Source organism: Azolla caroliniana, unplaced genomic scaffold (assembly GCF_043228905.1).
Source record: "Azolla caroliniana isolate FFs.n. ecotype wild unplaced genomic scaffold, voAzoCaro1.0.p SCAF_2, whole genome shotgun sequence".
Lineage (NCBI taxonomy): Eukaryota > Viridiplantae > Streptophyta > Polypodiopsida > Salviniales > Salviniaceae > Azolla > Azolla caroliniana.
In genome coordinates this window covers 7,189,165-7,211,984 of record NW_028230437.1, presented here as the reverse complement: position 1 = coordinate 7,211,984, position 22,820 = coordinate 7,189,165, and the positions used below count along the sequence as shown (strand labels likewise).

The following is a 22,820-nucleotide window of genomic DNA, read 5'->3' as shown; positions in this document are numbered from 1 at the left end:
ACTGCGATTGCAATGTTTTCCTAATATCAAAATGTTCGATCCGCTGTCTTTTCGAAAAATCCAAAAAGGGCCAAATTCGGTTTACTGGGATTTAATCCAGAACATCACTTAAATACTTACATGGCTGCCTCAGATGTTAATTCCTTTCCATATTGTTCAGGATGCTGGTCCACCCAACCAGCTTGGTGTGCTTGTTGGACCTCTTGAATGATCTCGCACGTGCCTGTCATTGCTCATCCAATTTGAGTAGCTCTTTCTTCCTTGATCGGACACTTGCGTCGTTATCCAATCGCTTGCACACTGCTATATATGGACTTGGGACAATGTACTCCATTTGAACAATTGCTTCCAAGCAGTAAATTAGTCAGAATGGCGAACAACCCAAGCTGCTTTTGTGGGTTGTACAAGTCGCTCACATCGTGGGTTGCAATTGTAGGTGCCAATCCATGTGATGCTCATCGATGATATTCTTTATATAAATCATTCGACGGTCTTGTTGGTGATTTGAGCTTAGCTGTTTACTTGAGGGTAATAAACTATGGATTGGGTAACTGAGCCGAGTCATGATGTTTTCATATAGAAAATGCACCACACTATTTTCTGTATTGTCTGCACCAACTTGAAAGCCGTTCGAAAACCTCCTTCCATGAAAATGATTCGAACCTCCTTCCATGAAAATGACGAAAGTTTGATGGCACTTTAGATATTAATAAAGAAAAATAGAATCCCTTGCATGAACAAAATGGATGTTTGTAAAATAGGAGTTGGAAGGAATTTTGTGTTGATCACTCCAAAAATGTGAATACATACATGCAAAAATGCATCAGCTATGCAAAGATGTCAATCCTCATTGTTACCATGGTAATGCATATTAATATTTCATTATTAATTGTGTCTTCTTCTTAATAACTGTGATGCTCATGCCAACCCTTCATATGTGATCCTCATTGGCTTGTTTCAATTAAAGTGCATTGTAAGGAAATGACAAACTAAATGCCCACATATAAACACAATCACTAAATAGTATGAAGATAAGGTGTAAAACATACATCTCTAGGAAATATGCAATTTAAGTGAAGCAAGAAGGTTCCTTGTACCATAATTACTTACTTAGATGCTTAAGTTGATATCACCAATTAATAGTTTAATTCCCTTTTGCAATCTGTTTTCTTCATGTTGCTCAACCTTTTATTGCTATGTTTGCATTTGACCATGTTCTGCATCCCTCTCAATTGTTAATTACCTAAGGAGGCATTATGCCTGCCCTTCGCACAAGATCATGCTGAACTGGATAAAACAACTGGTTTTATTTAATTCTGATTTACATTTGATTGATCAAGACAAATCTTATAAAGGATGGTGAAAGAACTCGGTGAATATTGCAGCCATATAAAACTATGTAGCTTAGAGGTTTACAAGTGCTTTTTGAAAGTGCTTTTCACAATCACGTTAAAGTTGGGGCCTAAGTTTCAGTATGCCAGCTCTCCCTTTATAAGCATAGCAGTTGCAAAGAATCCTCAAACATAGCTTTGAGGTTGAGAGAATGTCCTTATCTTATTTTAACTTGCAGGTTGACAAAGTCATAACGCTTTTATTCAAACTTACGAGCCACAAAACAGTGGCATTCTTGGTTTGTGTTTATTTGACTTCAAAAAGTTAGCTTCTCACACAATTCTCTAACTGAAGCAAAAAGCTCTGTGCTCATGTACCGCTCTGCGCCACTAGGTAATATTGTTACAATCATCTTGCCAGCATTCTCAGATCGTTTTGCAACCTGTCACGAGTGAGAGAGAGTGAGAGGAAGAAGAAAGAGGAAAAATAAATAATAGAAAGACGTTTAAAAATCCTTTCATTCTGGTGTGTAATATGAGAAGCAGTCCTAAAGAATTTGGAAATATAGAATTACTCCATCGGTACAAAATGTAAGCTATTGGTTGACTTAATGTGGGAGTTGGCACAAAGAAGGTCATGAACTAAGAATTGGTAATTCAAGTTGCACAAGAGTTTAGATGCCAATTATTAATCCATGGTTTTTCTTTTCAACTCTAACTTTGATATTGATCATTTGGTGGTTTTTTTCTTATATGAAATTGATTAATCAAAAGTCTACCAACTCTCCGCAATTATATTGAACTCTTGTAAATCATCAAAACTAACTCTAGGACTGGAGCTTATCATTGTAGTATGTGCACCTTCTGCATAAAAGAAAATCTCTTTCGAAAATATGAAATGCTGATAAGTCCACAACTGAGGCTAATAGCTATACATCATTTGTGGGGTGAATTCACCAGAACAGGTGAATAATGAGACAGATCTTCAGAAGAAAACTCTAGCAAAAACTTAATGGCAAGCTGACGAATTCAAGTAAAGAAACTACTTATAGATTCAAAGACTTGTAGGCTTGGGAAGAGTTCAATAGAATCATCATTCTATGAGCATGATAGTGAGAAATGAAGATCCACCATCTCCAGACATAAACACACTTGTAGTAGAATAGAATACTTGTATCACACAGACACACACACACGAAAAGCCTGTGAAGATACATCAATGGATTAGTTACCTTCAGGGCAGCAGCAAAAGCAGCACCTGATGAAATACCCACAAGCAAACCTTCCTCTTTTATAAGTCTTTGTGTATATGCCAAAGCTTCCTCAGAAGAGATAACCATAATTTCATCACTAACTTCAACATGGGTATTTTCTGGTATAAACCCCGGGCCAATACCTTGAATTTTGTGTGGACCCTTGCATCCACCTTTGATATATGTTCATCAATAGAAATATTAGAATATATGAAAAGGCCAAAAGGAAAACAAGAAGTTACAACAGGAACAAAAGAAGCACCTGATAGGACAGGACTTTCCAAAGGTTCAACAACGATGACTTTGATAGATGGGTTTTGCTCCTTCAGATACTTTCCAGCTCCAGAAAATGTACCCCCAGTTCCTGCACCAGCTATGAGAATATCTACCTTTCCTGCTGTGTCTTTCCATATTTCCGGACCTGATTCATTCCTAAGATTGAGTCCTTAATTCAAACAAATCGTGAATCACAATGAAATATGTAACTGTTATCGCAGGGCGGAAGGTATTCTTTACATATAGAACTGTACAACATAAAGGGGGTATTAAGAAATTGAATAGAAAAGAGTAAATTTAATTTCATGGAATATCTACAAATAAGGGGAGCTTAAACTATGCCTTGAAAACAATGAATCCTCCTAGCATTAAGAAACACCTGTGGTTAGATAGTGAGCTTGAATATTCATTGGATTGGCTAGTTGATTCAGCATATAACTGTTTGGAATAGTGGCAAGTAGTTCATCAACTTTGGCAAAAATACCATCAAATCCCAGGGCAGGATCTGACATACAAAAATTATGGAAATGATCATTTGTTGAAAAGAATAACAAAGTTGTTAGGAATAATATTTAGTGGAAACTCCAAATACCCCTGAGTTTTTCATAATCCCCCCAAATGCCCCTGAGCATGTGTTATTTCCCCAACATCCTTGGTCAAGGGAAGTTATACTTGTTCTATGAACACTTATATCATCAATTCATCCCCTCCCCCTATCCCATCCACTGTCTTTCTAGTTTAGTTTGCTTTCCACACATTGCCAATCTGATCCACTCCGTACACATATTCCTATCATGGTCACAATGTGCACTTTTGATTACAATGTTCATTAGTAAAATTCTTGAACACTAAGAGTCACTATTCAATTCCATATGTACTATGTAAAAGATTTCACAGTTGGTCCGATAGATAATAACATGTCTCTCTCTCTCTCTCTTTCTGGAACTTTGACCAAGTCTTGTTTGTGCGTCAAAAGCATAGAGAATCAACAGTTATATTACTATAAGGGAAGTAACAACACATCAGTGACTTCTTTCATAGGCCCACACCTCCACTGACAACATGCCACGGCGTCCACCATAGAGCAAGCAGAGGAATGTCCACAACAGAAGAGACTGTGAGTACGAGGATAAGATGTACATGGTCCATACCATCACTGGATCATGGATTTCACTCCCCCAAGGATACCCAATACAAATTTTGAACTTTTTTATATCCTCATTCCACCACACCAACCAACCTTAGAGACCATATCTGCTTACCATGGCTCAACTCTTTCATATTAGCAAATGCACTTCATGCTTGTAAAACATCTTTGAAATCATTTCACCACATGGATTAATATTATTATCATGGATCTTTAGGAAGCTTAGAGCTGTTACTTTTGTTCCAGTATGGATAGCATGAGTTCACTCATATTTGTAATCATAAGTCTATGTTGGCCTCTAGTAGACGTTAATATATCTTTCTTTCTTTGTCTTTGGATGGTTGACCAAGGGTGTTTGGGAAAAACACTAGCTCGAGGGAGATACAGAAAACAACAGTAGTATTTCTGCGCTTGTCCCTAATATTCAGAGACATTAACAATTGACCTGTGACATAAACATTGGCTCCAAATGCTTTCAAGAGCATTCGGCGTTCCAGGGATGCAGAAGTCGGCATCACTGCAGCAACTTTGTAACCTTTTTGAGTGGCTATACCAGCCAAGGCAATGGCAGTATTCCCACTGGTGCCCTCCACAAGGGTACTTACGCCAGGTTTTATCAATCCATGCTTTTCAGCATCTTCTATCATACTGGATTTTGCAAAGAAAATAAAAAAACTGGTTTATGCATAGTAAAAGCCTATTCACAAATATTGCAGAGGTCATGAATTCAGACATGCTATCAAAGCCCAATGTAGATTAGCATATTATCAAACCACAAAAATCCTATTGCAAATTAGCCCTATACACACACACACACAAAGACCAAACTGTGCAAATCATACATACATATGTACGTACGTACATATGTAAGTACATAAATGTGTATACATGTGTGCAGGTATGCAAGTAATACATAATATGATTTAGAATAAGATAAAAGGAAACTATACTAATCTGGGAAAATCCGAACAGCATCAATCACTCACTGAAGAGCAATCCGATCTTTCACAGATCCAAAAGGTTGTTGGAATTCTAGCTTGCCTATGATTCTAGCCAAACTTCCCTCATTGCGAGCAATGGTCTTGAGCTCAATCAAAGGTGTCCATCCGATCAACTATAGATAAGTCAACACAGAAACAAAAGAAATTTCTCCTCATCTCTCTCAAACACACGCACACGCACACGCACACAGAGATGCAGGGATGCAAATGGAAGGAATACCTGTGTGATGTCTGATACGATCTTCTCCTCCTCTAATGGAGCGTCTCCCATCCTCTGCTCCTCTAGGCTCTGCTCAGTCACTGAATATTTATTGGCCCCAAAAGACTCATAACAACTGCTCATATAAATTCTCTATCTCTCTATGGGCAGCTTGGACACTAGGAAGTGTTCAACAACTTCACTTGAGTTTATCTCATAGTTGCACGTTGGCCATATCGAATGGTAGCAGTAGTTAGTAGTTCTCTGGTGACTATCGCTTCATGAATGCATGCATTTCTTCGTTCCGCTTGTCGCGATCCATGTCCTGTGAAAGAAACCTTCGAGATGCCATTTCAGTATAAGTTGGCTACGACATATTATTCTCCATCCATGTAAGCCATCCCCTTGCGTGGAAATTGGATGGATAGGATTGCCTATATTTGCAATGGGTGGTTGTATTAGTCATGTAGGTATGGGACTTATTGTACTATAGAGCAAACATTTGTGATTTGTCTTGATATTCAATTCAATTCATGCCAACATCGCCTACTACTTTGGGTCCAATGTATAAAGATGATAAAGTGAATATACGTGGCGCATACAACATATACAATGCTCATATTATTGATATAAGCCAGAGCTATATGTATGAGAATTTTGATTATGCTTATCTGGTTGTTTGTTGTAAAGTTCTTTTGTCCATAGTACTATGATAAAGATTCTGAAAAATTACACGCATTCATAAGAGAGTGGTTACAGATGTTGTGCAAACATTTTGGGAAACATTCATGGGCATTATTTAATTAAAAAGAATGTAAAGGATAAAGTCAATATTCAATTATGATGTTAGGAATTGCGTTCTCACGATATGAAAATAAACCATAACCCCAAATATTAACCACCAGATTTGAAGTTTGAACTACTAGGATACACTCTTACAATTTTAGATTCTCATCACTATAATTATGTCTTGTGCAATATTGCATACATGGTGACTAAGGTGAGCAACATGGTTCTCTTGCATCACATGTGTGCCAAGTGGTGATCACACATCACATGCATCACTTGCACTTACACATGATATGTATTCTTATTCGTGATTTAATAATCAAGAAATTAAGCTAGCTCATTAGGAAGGTTTATCATCTCTCAAGATCAAAGTCAAGGGCTCGAGCTGAAATTTGGTAACATATGGTATTGTACTTACAATGGAAAATTATAACCTGGGTAAATAAAATCTTATATTACCAACTTAATAGACCATATATTTGATCATTTTGCTTCTTGAATCTTACATTATCTCTATCTATTGTTTGTTCTCGTCTCTCCCCCTTTTCTTTACAAACTCTCCTCATTCATAACCCCAATGATTCGATGCACTGATCACGAAACCTAGGATAAAATTGGGTGAATTTGACGTGAAGCTTCCATGAGAGGGGTCTCTGACAGAAGAAATGGCTGACAAGGGCTTCAATGCAAGCATTCTCAACTTCACCATGACCATGATGTTGTTAAGAACCACACTCAACTTAACCTAGTGTGAGAACACACCCTAAGGATATGTAATGGGTCTGAACACTCCACCACTTTGTAATTATAATTATGTCTCATAGAATATAACTTCCATGAACATAGTTAAAGAGTTAGTTAAGGTTCCTTCCCCCTTTTCCCGAGAAGACCGTTTTATAGAGAGAGGGTGACCTTATAAGCACCCACCTCTCTTTCTTTTCTTTTCTTTTCTTTTCGTAAATCAATGTTTGTTATTAAAACAAGATGATAATACAACCCTTGCTATCTTCACTACTTCATAAATAGTGATCGTGCAAGGGAAACCCTCTCAAGTGTTGTAAAACTAGATGACATAAGTCTATCTCCTCTTGGGACAAGATCTCCATACAAGATAGTTGTGAAAATTTCCAAATTAATTTCCCTTTCATCCTACAGAGTTGTTGTGTTATCCCATGAAGTCCATCAAACAAGAACTCATTTCTCATGGTCCAATTAAACCACATCCGCTGTCGTGCCTTTCGGCTCCGGATCGTTGCGTGAGTCGGGTGGGAACCGCCGAGGTTTTGGACTAGGAAGAGGAGAGTTTTAAGGCTAATAAGAATATAAATATGTTGTAAGAAAGAGTTATAGCAAACTCGTGAATCCCACGAGTGTATTGTATTTGATTAATCAATATGAATATAAGAATATAAATTTGGGTTGAAAGAGAATGATATAGAATCCTCGTGAATCCCACGAGTATAGTTTATTAATTGGTGTTTTTTAGAAACATATCCAGTTTCCAAGTATTTCACACACCTATTACATTGTGCTCCCCATCCTTATGTAGTGATGGGAGAGACTAAGCATAACTACATGCTTTTTTTTCTAATATGTTCATGCACACTAAATGTGCATGTGATGTTTTTGTAATCCTTGCTTTTATTTGCTAAATATAGTGCTCATGCACGCTAGATGTGCATGAGTCACTTTTTAGTTGCTTGCGTTTTTCTATAAAATATTCACGCACTCTAAAAATGCATGATTTACCTTTTAATAAAGGTAGGCGTAAATAAAGCAATTATACTTATTAAATCTATTTATAAAACACTAAATATAAGGTAGCATAATGGTAAAGTTAAGGTTTGGCTATGTGGAGGTACAAGGTTCGAATCTTGCCCTGTGCACGTGATAAATATCTTGATTTTCTTATTTTATTTATTTATATGTAATTAAATCGGTTATATTATTTTTACTTTTTCACGTAGTGTACGAAATACACTACGACACCGCCAATATCTAAGGTAATCAAAAACCACCTTATACGATGGTGTGGGCATAACTTTATCCTCATCCATAAAAACCCATTTATAAGGTGACAAAATATTTCCTGTTATCGATGCCCAAATTTGTGACATAATCACCCAAATGGCCTTAGCAACCGAACATGTAATGAACCTATGTCTGGCATCTTCTTCAACCACCATATAGAAAAAACATGTCCCATTCGAAATATCTCTTCGTTTTAAGGCCACCACCAAAGGCAACCCACCAACTATGGCATGCCAAAGAAACACCTTTGCACGGAATGGAAGATGAGACTACCACCTTGCATCTAAAACTCTACGCCACCACTTCACATTTCTAGTAATGCTCCATGTATCCAACACCTTATTTGCTAACCAAGCTCTATCTTCAACCAACTTATGGTACACATCATTAGTGTGCACCACATAAATCGATTTCCCATTACCAAATGACCAATCTTTCCATGGTTCCTCGACCACCAACTCAACACCCTCCTCTCTCTCTTTGTAATAGTAGATTGTTGTTCTTTCTTGTGGATATGCAGTTTCTATTTTTTTTGTCTATCTTGTGTTTATTCTCTCATACACACACACACACACACACACACACCCCTCTAATCTATTTCCGCACTACATAATCACATATTTGATTATTTACATGTGTCAAATATACAAGAACAAAGAGAAATTAAATGATTGGTTCAAATCTTGTCTCCGCAAAGGAAACCACCGATTCTTTCTCTATTGCTGGTGCAACAGGTCATGCCCCCCGTCGAGCTTACCCTAAAAGTTCCACTCATTTGGAAAGAGAATAGATACTAATACTAAAAAAATATGACCATTTAAATTAAATAAAAGAGGGTAGATAAATAAATCTAGGCCTCGAGAAAAGGTGGGTGGGGTACACACAAGTTGCCTTAGTAATGTAATAACCATTCAGAATTTTCGATCTGGTTCTACAAAATTCTATATAGAAATTACTCTACTTACTTGAGGGGGAAATGAGTTGACACTTGTTGCATAGTCAGTTATTCAAAAGATTGATCAATTCTATGATGAAGACATCATGACATTTTTGGAGGTCTATGAGTATGAAATGACCAAACCATGTGGAACTAGGCTACACATGGTGGCTTAGTTCAATAGAGTGGTGACTCTAGAGGTTCAAGTAAAGGTAGCTGAATTTCAAGAAAGATTCTACATACATTGGAGTGGGTTTTGTCAAACACTATTAGATGAGTATATGCTTGATGCATGAACTAAACTCACAAAGAAGACCATTACATTACATATGCATACACATATGTACATTCGTACATGGACATACCTATATTCATTTATATATTGCTACATATACATACATTAGAATCATGTACATTGTCATATGGATATATGCATACACATATGTACATTCGTACATGGACATACATATATTCATTTATACATTGATACAAATACATACACATATATACATCAGATATATACATAGATATTATGCACATATTACAATCACACATCAATGCACATTGAATCATGTTCATTTGCATATGCATATATGCATACACGTATGTACATTCGTACATGGACTTACATATAGTCTTTTATACATTGCTACATGTACATACACATATGTACATACATACATACATACATATATTAGGTATACACACACACACACACACACACACACACACACACCTACATATAGTCTTTTATACATACACATACATTACATATGGATATATGCATACACATATGTACATTCATACATGGACATACATATATTCATTTATACATTGCTACATATACATACACATATATATACATATATATTATGCACATATTACAATCACATCTCCATACACATTGAATCATGTACATTTGCATATGCATATATGCATACACATATGTACATGGACATACATATATAGTCTTTTATACATTGCTACATGTACATACACATACTTACATACATACATATTACAAACAAATATCCACACACACATACAAATATACATACATTACATATTACATATGTACATTCATATATTCATTCATTCATGTTTATTCATGCAAGCATACATATTTTATGCATACATTACATACATATATATATGTATATATATATATATATATATATATATATATATATATATATATATTCATTCATGCATACATTATTTGCACATACATACATAACATACATGCATACTAAACATAACATTCAAACATTCATCTTTTTTTAATTTAGATTTTTGCCGCCTCCTTTGCTCCCTCCTCTTCTCTCCTCATTGCCGTTGTCGCCTCTTCTCCCCTAGTTGTTTTTGTCCTCGTTTTGCTGCCTTTGATCTCGTTTTGTCGCCTCCATTCTTGTTTTGCCACCGCCTTTGTTCTCGTTTTGCCGCCGCCGCCGCCACTTGCCTTGTCGTGCCGCTTTTGCTCACCATTATTCTCTGTCGGGGCTGCCACAACTACTCTACAAATATTTTACAAGTACACATAAGTACAAACATCATACATCCATTACAATCAAAGTGGCTTGTGCTTTGACGGAGATATCACAATATTTTGTGTTAAAATCAAGATCTGAATATATGGAATATCAAGAGAAGGAAAGAAGGATAAGGGCAAGATCGATATCTTTGCAAAGATTGCAACAGGGTTGGCCAGAGTGTGCATGGATAGCTTCACATATTGAAGAAGCCCGAAAACAAGTTCAACATATGGAAGAATGTCGTAGTCAATTTCGGTATCACAATTCTGCTTCAAGATGGACGCAAATTGGGGATAGATGTACAAAACAATTTTTTAATATTAAAGGCCCCAAGAGAGTCTCTAATGTAGCCTGTTGTTTGCGGAATGAAAATGGCGAACTTGAAATGGATCCAAATGTTGTACGGGAAATTGCCACGAAATTCTATGCTACCCTTTTGTTAGAAGAGCCTATCTCTGAGGATATCAACCAAAATAGAATGAAGGTCTAGGCAGAAATTCAACCCAAGGTTACTCAAGCAACGCAAGATTCATTAATGTCACCTATTATAGAATTGGAGTTGGAACAAGCGCTACACTCTTTATCAGACAATAGTTGTCTTGGAGTGGATGGACTTACACCTAAATTCTACAAGAAATATTGGGGGATACTGAAGAAAGATTTAAAAGATGCTTACCAACATATGTTTGAAAGTGGAGAGATGCCCATGTCGTTATCTGAGGGGCTTATTTATCTTATACCTAAAACAGAAGGGGTTTCAGAAGATATTCGTAAGTGGAGGCCAATCACCCTCTTGAATACTAGTTATAAACTATTTGCTAAGTTGCTTAGTTCTCGGTTACAAGAGGTATTACTAAAGATAATTCATGTATCGCAAACTGGTTTTATGAGGGAAAGGAGTATTATGGATAATGTTTTTACATTTTGGGAGGTTACTGCAATAGCGGTAAAAAACAAACAAAACCTAGCCGTGTTGCTTTTAGATTTTGAGAAAGCGTATGATAGGGTTGACTGGAATTTTTTGGAAGGTACTATGCATCACTTGGGTATCAACACGGCATGGATTAAGGGTGTTTCTTGTCTTTATAGAAATGCACATAATCAGGTGTTGTTGACAGGTGGAGTAGGACCTCGGTTTAACATTACTCGATCCGTCCGCCAAGGATGTCCACTCGCACCATTTTTGTTCCTTTTGTTTGCGGAAGCAATGCATGTATTTATATCATCACAACCTATAGGCTTGTGTGGTTTGGAAATGCCAATGCATGGACAAGATATATTGGACTCGGAATTTGCAGATGACACTGCATTATATGTGGATGGGACTCTAACGAATTTGCAACAAGTACAAGGGGCTTTGTCACAATTTTGTATAGCATCTAGAGCTAAGTTAAATTGGGAGAAAATTGTTGCATTTTGGGTGAGCAAGGAACCGATGCCTTGTTGGGCACCGCATCATACTTTCCAGTGGACTCAAAGAGGAGTTGCGGTTCGATATCTTGGAGTGCAGGTTGGGATTGATTTGGTTCCAAAATTACATGTTGTACCATTACTATTAACTTTGAGGAAAAAGTTATTCTTGTGGAGCCATGCTAAACTATCTTTGGCCGGTAGAGTGATAGTTGTCAACCATGTGCTACTATCTACGGTGTGGTATATAGCCTCATCTTGGATCTTTTCAAAATCGTGCATTGGACAAATTCGAAGGCTGGTTAGGGATTTTATATGGGCAGGGGAGGATAAGAGTCATGTAAAAGCAAAGGTGGCTTGGAGTACACTAATAACCCCGAAGTAATACGGTGGTCTGGGGATTATAGATCCATTAGACCAATGGATGGCCTTGTTAGCAAAGCTAATAGTTCGTGGCCTTTTACCAGGACATGCTCCTTGGAAGCAATTACTTATGCAAAGATTGTATCGTTGTGCTCCGCCGACGGGTGGATTATGGGCTGATAGCATAAGGTGGATCTTTATACCAGACAAGAATCATGTTATGACTAGGAATTGGGAAGACAAAATTTTTAACGGTCTTCTATGAGCATGGGAGCATGTACATAAAGGGTTGGAACATGGTGTACCAATATGTGAGGAGGAATACTTGAGACAAAACTTAGTGTGGAATCCGAATATGCGTTTGCCCTCAGGGCACATGTTGGGGTCCCGTACGTGCTTGGATTGGGCCAAGCTCGATGTAGGGCCAGGAGCGTCCGTTGATGCATGGAAATCATTTCATACTCTGAATATAAATGACAAATCAGAATTCTTGTCTTCCTTGAGAGGGGGGCTGATTATGTGGGACCAGGTGTAGTCGGTTTTGGGGCACTCAGCCTCTACGGTATGGTCCTTTAATCCTCCCAACTAGGAAGGAGCATTTACGAGGCTTCAAGTGCTAGTGGGGGTAAGGGGACATTTGTCTTGCAGATGATGTCAAGACTATGATGTGGAGGAGGATGGCAGTATATGTAGAGCAGCGATACAAACAGAGATCTTGCAATATGCTACATTTTCTAAAATAAGGGTCCTGGCTTATGACGGATCTAAATGGATCATCGACCTGCAAGTTGAGGCAGTCAAGGAGCATTGGAAATTGAGAGTTTTTGAAAAGAAACCTTTGATAAGGTTGCAATGGGATCCGAGAGAATTTTGGTGGAAAGATCCGTTTGATCGTGCGGAAAAAGGTGTGGTTTTTTCCAGTACTCAGTTAAGATTGGACGACACATTTTGGCAGCTCAACGTAGGACTACACCACGAGCTAGTCAATTTTGGACCCACCAAGGGATCACATCCGAATTCGTAACAAAGTTTTGGAGAACATTATGGAAAAGGAAGCAATATATGAAAATAAATGTCTTCCAATGGCTAGTAATACATAGAGCATTACCAGTTGGCAAATGGTTGCAACAATCAACTGCACCGACCGCATGCATCTATTGTAGTTGTCAGATGGAGACATTGAAACATTGCTTGTGGGAATGTCATGCTGCACAACAAGTTTGGAGACGAGTGTTCCGAGTTCTTGCCTATATGTTTAGGGATTGCAAGTTTTCGTGGGGTATGGTAGTATGGGCTACAATGGCACAAGTGACGTGGCCGTATGAGGCATGCCCAAATGACACGATTATTAGAATTCAAAGAGGAATGATAATAATGGTGCGATGAAGTCAACTGGAGGCTCCTTACATGTTAAAGACAATGCAAGAAGTATGGGAGCTACTATGCACCACCACAATGTGGTTTATTTGGACTGCTAGGTGTTCTAAGGTGTTTGGTAATACTACTATTCATCCAGTGGAAAGTGTACGGAATGTCTGGATGGAGATGGTACATACCTTGAAAGGGTGGTATTAGGATATTAAAGGTGAGACAGATGTTGCAGTGTTGCAACGTCTCGAATTTATTGCCTATTGGAAGAAGCCCCTTTTCTCACAGTACAAAATTCAAGACCTAAAGGGTGCTTAGCACCATCAGTATGGTTGTTCCCACCACCAATCACATAACTTGGTTAAGGAGTGGTGGAGTGTTCATACTATTTATCCTTGAGGGATGGGACCTAAGGAAAAATGCACCAGATCAATGGTAGCTTGATGGTAGGTCAGTTTTTATTGTAATAATTGTTCATAACTAATGAAAGGATATTTTTCCAAAAAGAAAACATCATACATACATAATGCACACATACATAAACCAACACATAAATTTTTACACACACACACACACACACACACACATACACGTACATACATACATACATACATACATACATACATACATACATACATACATACATACATACATACATACACACATACCTATATACACATATATACACTTACACACATACACATTTACACATACATACATACATACATACATACACACACACACATAACATATACAATCATACACATAGGCCATACATACAATAAACGAAAGTAATACATTACAATACAATATGTACATTTTTGTATCGATGTATAGGAGATATTGAAAACGAGATGGAGGAACAGGGAAGAGAGAGAACGCAGCAGAGAGCCACCTCAACGACACAACAGGGGAACTCTAAAGAAGCAGCCCCGCCAACAGAATCTGAGGAGCGGCCTCTACCGATCGTATTCTCGACAGAAGAAGAGGCTGAATTCAAATCAGAGATTCAGCGCCTAACTCAACTCTCGGTGATCTGCAGAGTGGTGGGAGCTCGGCCGAATAGAGGTGAGTGTAAAGATTTATTACAAGCATCTATGCATGGATTAATTGGTAGAATAATAGATGTCCAATTCATGGGACGAGGATTTTATCATGTGGAATTGGATACAATCGAATCAGTGGGAATAATGTTGGAGCATAGTCCTCTTGATGTAAGAGGTGCCCGTGCATTTGTGATGCCTTGGAAACAAGGTTTTAATCCGGTGGAGGCAATACGGAAAGGAGATCGGATATTTCCGTTAACGATTGTCTTCCCGGGATTACGTAAGGAGTATTTACCGATGCTTGAAGCAATAGCTTCAAGGATCGGAACTGTAGTGAGGGTCCAAGAAAGTATGGCTATGCGATTAAGTAAAATGTCAGGATTTCCGTCAGCCCGAATCTTGGTAGAATCACTCGAAAACTTACCGACAAAGGTAAGGCTACCAAATGAAGAAGGGGATTTTATAGAACAAAAGGTGGAGTTTGCCGGGCTCCCTGGACAATGCTTCTATTGTCGGCAAATGGGACATTTAGCCAAGAATTGCCTAAGGAGAAATATTAAATTGGGGGAAAAAAAACGTTGTTGCGAATATTGTAAACAAGAAGGGCATGAGGCAGATAAATGTCAAGAGAAACTATCCTCAGATTGTATGGGTGTACGGGCACAAGGGGAAACAAGAGACACTCAATGGATAAATGTAAAGGCTAAACATGGATGCAAGACACGTACGGTGCCTATGCAAGAGACGTGTCTCACCCCTAATGCGTATAATGCATTGGACATAGAAATTGATACACAAGAACAACCAACATCCACTACTGAGATAAGGGGGAAAATTGTTAGTACCACCCAACCAAATGATGGATGTGTCAAGGCAAAAACATTTCGTTCAAAAAGAACAATACAATCACAAAAATTGGATAATGCGATCACAATAAGAACATGTGGGATGTTGAAGGAGGATACCGGAAATGGTGGCTTTTCCATACTTGATTATGCAGCCCCCTTTGGGCATGAGTTCACAAAACATTTGGGTGTTAAAGATGTTCATGAACCCAATGCAATAAGGGTCCATGTTTTATTTAGACAAAAACAAGTGGAAAACTCATTGGTCGGTTATTCCTTTCCATTATGTGGTTATGAGAGAAATGACATATGGAATCAACCGAATGTTATGTTGGCCATGAGAGGACAAGTTTTGTATTTTGCCAAATACGTGCAAAATCCTCAATTGGGGGAAACAATATTGAGGGGGTTAGAGAATGCAAGTTGTTTAGTGGTTCCGTATTTGGATGCAATGAACCGCAAGCATGTTGTATTGGATGTACCTTCCGATATATTGTTTGATTTTGGATATGTTTATATTCATGAAGATGATGTGCCGGAAAGCCAAGCCAAGGCTCGGGCCCATCATCATTGGAGATTCATTAAAGAAGGTTGTGACATACTCAAAAGCCAAATGGTGATTATGGGAGATGGGGGTGGCGTAAGCTCCGTGGAACCATCCTCTAAGACTCGTAGGATCGGGTCCGGTTCGGCCTCTAACAATTGTTGATGAGGCTCCTCACATGGAATGTTCAGGGCTTGGGAGGTCCCTTATACCGAAGATATAGAGGTAGGTTAAGGCAGGAATTACAAAAGTGTCTCACGAATGGATCGTTGGACATTATGATGTTTCAAGAACATCATTTGAATGAGCAAAGAATAAGGAACTATGGCACTATATTACCTGGTAGTTGGGAGATGTTTTGGTCCCCGGCTATTGGCACTAGTGGTACACAAGGCGGGGTGTGTATGGCAATTGCACATCATTGGAAATCAAGTATTATATGCAAAGAGATCATTGTGCCAGGACGAGCACAATATATTGTATTACAAGATTTACATACAACTTGGGGTTACTTGAATATCTACGCGCCAAATCATGCATCGGCTAGGAAACACTTTTGGTGTGAAATTACAAATGCATTACCAAATGTGTCTCATTGGTGTGCTGCAGGGGATTTTAATATGCTTGAGGACCCAGAGGATAGGAAAGGTGGGAGTGTTTCAACAATTCATGGGGAGGAATTAGCAGTATGGGAACGGATGTGTTTGAAATTGAGTATTTTTGATGCATGGCATATGCCTAATGTTTATAGATCTCAGAATTCCTTGAGTTTCTCACGTTCGGATAGGAGAATAGCTGGAACCAATCTTTCAAGATTGGATAGATTTTATGTGGGGGAGGCCTTTGTCTTAAATGGGGGAAATATCACTATTATGCCAGGCACAACTTTCTCTGATCATGCTCCTGTTATATTGAGAACCTTTGGGCAATCGAAAAGGGAGTCCATACGATTTAGGATACCCGAAAAAGTAATGTTACATGATAGATGGTATAATCAAGTGACAGATATTTGGCAGAACAAAGATAATATGGATGCTCCCATTACAATCAAAGTGGCTTGTGCTTTGACGGAGATATCACAATATTTTGCGTTAAAATCAAGATCTGAATATATGGAATATCTGGAGAAGGAAAGAGGGATGAGGGCAAGATTGATATCTTTGCAAAGATTGCAACAGGGTCGACCAGAGTGTGCGTGGATAGCTTCACATCTTGAAGAAGCCCGAAAACAAGTTCAACATATGGAAGAATGTCGTAGTCAATTTAGGTATCACAACTCTGCTTCAAGATGGACGCAAATTGGGGATAGATGTACAAAACAATTTTTTAATATTAAAGGCCCCAAAAGAGTCTGTAATGTAACCTGTTGTTTGCGGAATGAAAATGGCGAACTTGAAATGGATCCAAATGTTGTGCGGGTAATTGCCACGAAATTCTACGCTACCCTTTTGTCAGAAGAGCCTATCTCTGAGGAGATAAGCCAAAATAGAATGAAGGTCTGGGCGGAAATTCAACCCAAGGTTACTCAAGCAATGCAAGATTCATTGTTGTCACCTATTACAGAATTGGAGTTGGAACAAGCGCTACACTCTTTATCGGACAATAGTTGTCCTGGAGTGGATGGACTTACACCTAAATTCTACAAGAAATATTGGGGGATACTGAAGAAAGACTTAAAAGATGCTTACCAACATATGTTTGAAAGTGGAGAGATGCCCATGTCGTTATCTGAGGGGCTTATTTATCTTATACCTAAAACAAAAGGAGTTTCAGAAGATATTCGTAAGTGGAGGCCAATCACCCTCTTGAATACTAGTTATAAGCTATTTGCAAAGTTGCTTAGTTCTCGGTTACAAGAGGTATCACCAAAGATAATTCATGTATCGCAAACTGGTTTTATGAGGGAAAGGAGTATTATGGATAATGTTTTTACATTTTGGGAGGCTATTGCAGTAGCGGTAAAAAACAAACAAAATCTAGCCGTGTTGCTTTTAGATTTTGAGAAAGCGTATGATAGGGTTGACTGGAATTTTTTGGAAGGTACTATGCATCACTTGGGCTTCAACACGGCATGGATTAAAGGTGTTTCTTGTCTTTATAGAAATGCACACAGTCAGGTGTTGTTGGCAGGTGCAGTAGGACCTCATTTTAACATTACTCGATTAGTTCGCCAAGGCTGTCCACTTGCACCATTTTTGTTCCTTCTGTTTGCGGAAGCAATGCATGCATTTATATCATCACAATCTATAGGCTTCCGTGGTTTGGCAATGCCAATGCATGGACAAGATATATTGGACTCGGAATTTGCAGATGACACTGCATTATATGTGGATGGGACTCTAACGAATTTGCAACAAGTACAAGGGGCTTTGTCACAGTTTTGTATAGCGGCTGGAGCTAAGTTAAATTGGGAGAAAACTGTTGCATTTTGGGTAAGCAAGGAGCCGCCGCCTTGTTGGGCACCGCATCATACTTTCCAATGGACTCAAACAGGAGTTGCGGTTCGATATCTTGGAGTGCAGGTTGGGATTGATTTGGTTCCAGAATTACATGCTGCACCATTACTATTAACTTTGAGGAAAAAGTTATTCTTGTGGAGTCATGCTAAACTATCTTTGGCCGGTAGAGTGATAGTTGTCAACCATGTGCTACTATCTACGGTGTGGTATATAGCCTCATCTTGGATCTTTTCAAAATCGTGCATTGGACAAATTCGAAGGCTGGTTAGGAATTTTATATGGGCTGGGGAAGATAAGAGTCATGTAAGACCGAAGGTGGCTTGGAGTACATTGATAACCCCAAAACAATACGGTGGTTTGGGGATTATAGATCCATTAGACTAATGCATGGCCTTGTTAGCAAAACTAATAATTCGTGGCCTTTTACCAGGACATGCTCCTTGGAAGCAATTACTTATGCAAAGATTGTATAGTTGTGCTCCGTCGATGGGTGGATTATGGGCTGATAGCATAAGGTGGATTTTTATACCAGACAAGAAACATGTTATGTCTAGGAATTGGGAAGACAAATTTTTTAATGGTCTTCTACGAGCATGGGAGCATGTACATAAAGGGTTGGAACATTGTGTACCAACATGTGAGGAGGAATACTTGAGACAAAACTTAGTGTGGAATCCGAATATGCGTTTGCCATCAGGGCACATGTTGGGGTCCCGAACGCGATTGGATTGGGCCAAGCTCGATGTAGGGCCAGGAGCGTCCGTTGATGGATGGAAATCATTTCATACTCTGAATATAAATGACAGATCAGAATTCTTGTCTTCCTTGAGAGGGGGGCTGATTATGTGGGACCAAGTGCAGTCAGTTTTGGGGCACTCTGATGTTACGATATGGTCCTTTAACCCTCCCAAGTGGGAAGGAGCACTTACGAGGCTTTAAGTGCTAGTGGGGGTAAGGGGACATTTGTCTTGCGGACGATGTCAAGACTATGAGGTGGAGGAAGATGGCAGTAAAAGTAGTGCAACGATACAAACAGAGATCTTGCAATATGCTACATTTTCTAAAATAAGGGTCCTTGCTTATGACGGATCTAAGTGGCTCATCGACCCACAAGTTGAGGCGGTCAAGGAGCATTGGAAACTGAGAGTTTTTGAAAAGAAACCTTTGATAAGGTTGCAATGGGATCCGGGAGAATTTTGGTGGAAAGATCCGTTTGATCGTATGGGAAAAAGGTATGGTTTTTTTCAGTATTCAGTTAAGATGGGACGACACATTTTGGCAGCTCAACGTAGGACTACACCACGAGCTAGTCAATTTTGGAACCACCAAGGGATCACATCGGAATTCCTAACAAAGTTTTGGGGAACATTATGGAAAAGGAAGCAAGATATGAAAATAAATGTCTTCCAATGGTTAGTAATACATAGAGCATTGCCAATTGGCCAATGGTTGCAACAATCAGCTGCACCGACCGCATGCATCTATTGTTGTTGTCAGATGGAGACATTGAAACATTGCTTGTGGGAATGTCATGCTGCACAGCAAGTTTGGAGGCGAGTGTTCCGAGTTCTTGCCTTTATGTTTAGGGATTGCAGTTTTTCGTGGGGTATGGTAGTATGGGCCACAGTGGCACAAGTGGTGTGGCCATATGATGCATGCCCAAATGACACGATTATTAGAATTCAAAGAGGAAGGATAATGGCGGTGCAACAAAGTCAAATGGAGGCTCCTTACATGGTAAAGACAATGCAATAGGTATGGGAGCTACTATGCACCACCACAATGTGGTTTATTTGGACTCCTAGGTGTTCTAAGGTGTTTGGTAATACTACTATTCATCCAGTGGAAAGTACACGGAATGTCTGGATGGAGTTGGTACATACCTTGAAAGGGTGGTATGAGGATATTAAAGGTGAGACAGATGTTGCAGTGTTGCAACGTCTCGAATTTATTGTCTATTGGAAGAAGACCCCTTTTCTCACAATACAAAATTCAAGACCTAAATGGTGCTTAGCGCCACCAGTATGGTTGTTCCCACCACCAATCACATAACTTGGTTAAGGAGTGGTGGAGTGTTGAGGGATGGGACCTAAGGAAGAATGCACCAGATCAATGGTAGCTTGATGGTAGGTCAATTTTTTGTAATGTTGTTCATAACTAATGAAAGGATATTTTTCCGGAAAAAAAAAAAATACAATATGTACATACATACACACATACCTATATACACATATATACACTTACATACATACACATTTACATATATAACACATACATACACATGGAATACAATACAATACACACACACACACACACGTGTGTGTAGAATATACATATACATATGGACACATATATATGTAGTATGGAACATACATACACACACAAACATAACACACAACATACATGCTATACATACAATAAATGCAATTAAATAAAATACAATACAATATGTACATAATACACACATACCTATATACACATGCAATGCAATCCATACAATACCTATATACACATATAATGCATACATACATACACACACACACACACACACACACACACACACACACACACACACACACACAAAATGCAATTAAATAAAATACAATACAATATGTACATACATACACACCTATACACACATGCAATACAATACATATATACACATACATACATACACATACATACATACACATATACACACATAACAATATGTAAACACACACACACACACACACAAACATAACACACATACCTATATACACATGCAATACAATCCATACAATACATATATACACATACATACATACACATATACACACATAACAATATGTAAACACACACACACACACACACACACACACACAAACATAACACACATACCTATATACACATGCAATACTATCCATACAATACATATATACACATACATACATACACATATACACACATAACAATATGTAAACACACACACACACACACACACACACACACATAACACACATACCTATATACACATGCAATACTATCCATACAATACATATATACACATACATACATACACATATACACACATAACAATATGTAAACACACACACACACACACACACACACACACACATAACACACATACCTATATACACATGCAATACTATCCATACAATACATATATACACATACATACATACACATATACACACATAACAATATGTAAACACACACACACACACACAAACATAACACACATACACACATGCATACATGCATACATACACACGCACAAACATAACACACATAACAATATGTACACACACACACACACACACACACACACACACACACACAAACATAACACACATAGACACATGCATACATGCATACATACACACGCACAAACATAACACACAACACACACGCATACCACATACAAACATATATGATGTATGGAACATACATACACATGCACAAACATAACACACAACACACATGCATACCACATACAAACATATATAATGTATGGAACATACATACACACGCACAAACATAACACACAACACACATGCATACCACATACAAACATATATGATGTATGGAACATACATACACACACAAACATAACACACAACACACAACACACATGCATACCACATACAAACATATATGATGTATAAAACATACATACACACACACACAAACATAACACACGACACACATGCATACCACATACAAACATACCACGTAACTTAATATTTATGCCTTTTACTTTAACAAGAAAAGGAGAAAAGAGTAGAAACCAAATATAAACCTACGGTATTCCAAATATATTTTTTGATTTCTTTAAGATATTATTTACTTCCATGTATATTAAGTTTTCTTGCCTTTGTTGTTACATGTTATAATACAGGTCCAACGTTGAAGATGGAAACGACATGAAATTTATAGCCTAAAATGAACTTCTTAGGGTTTTCTTTTTATATAATTGGTCTTTATAAGGGCAACTTTTATTGTAATAAGTTTTTAAAGTAGACACTGCAATAACAAAATGATTTATTTTATTTCATTTTTTTATTTGGGTAAGAATGTGTGAATAGATGATGTCTTACATTTCAAATAGAAATATGAAGTAGGTTGCCATTTGTTTGATCAATGTGTTTGAGAAAAAATAATGTTATGGCTTCATATGAGTCTATCCATGAAACCAAACATAATGTTAATTTGTTAGTAATTTCATTATTGATATGCATTTTAGATTGTTCCATGTGTTCTTTTATATATATATATATATTGTGGGG

General features: G+C 38.0%; 1 protein-coding gene across 2 annotated transcripts; it reads right to left on the bottom strand.

Moving 5' to 3' along the window:
* Positions 1–1,288: 1,288 nt before the first annotated feature.
* On the bottom strand, positions 1,289–5,366 carry LOC147867260 (cysteine synthase-like). Of its 2 annotated transcripts, none has more exons than XM_087315048.1 (7): positions 5,229–5,366; positions 4,994–5,121; positions 4,453–4,655; positions 3,240–3,365; positions 2,847–3,005; positions 2,564–2,757; positions 1,289–1,774 (listed from the first exon to the last, which is right to left on the bottom strand). In XM_087315048.1, exons 1-7 carry the CDS (start codon positions 5,349–5,351, stop codon positions 1,649–1,651), a joined length of 1,059 nt encoding a protein of 352 aa, XP_087171174.1. In that variant the 5' UTR covers positions 5,352–5,366; the 3' UTR covers positions 1,289–1,648. The 2 variants fall into 2 exon arrangements, with proteins under 2 accessions (XP_087171174.1, XP_087171173.1); XM_087315047.1 differs by having other exon boundaries at positions 2,847–3,029; positions 5,229–5,339.
* Between the last annotated feature and the right edge of the window lie 17,454 nt (positions 5,367–22,820).

Coding starts and splice junctions, on each gene's coding strand:
- LOC147867260 (XM_087315048.1), bottom strand. CDS start 5,351: ATGAGCAGTTGTTATGAGTCTTTTGGGGCCAATAAATATTCAGTGACT. Junction 4,656..4,993: donor AAAGATCGGATTGCTCTTCA/GTGAGTGATTGA, acceptor TGCAAAATCCAG/TATGATAGAAGATGCTGAAA. Junction 1,775..2,563: donor CTTTTGCTGCTGCCCTGAAG/GTAACTAATCCA, acceptor CACTCGTGACAG/GTTGCAAAACGATCTGAGAA.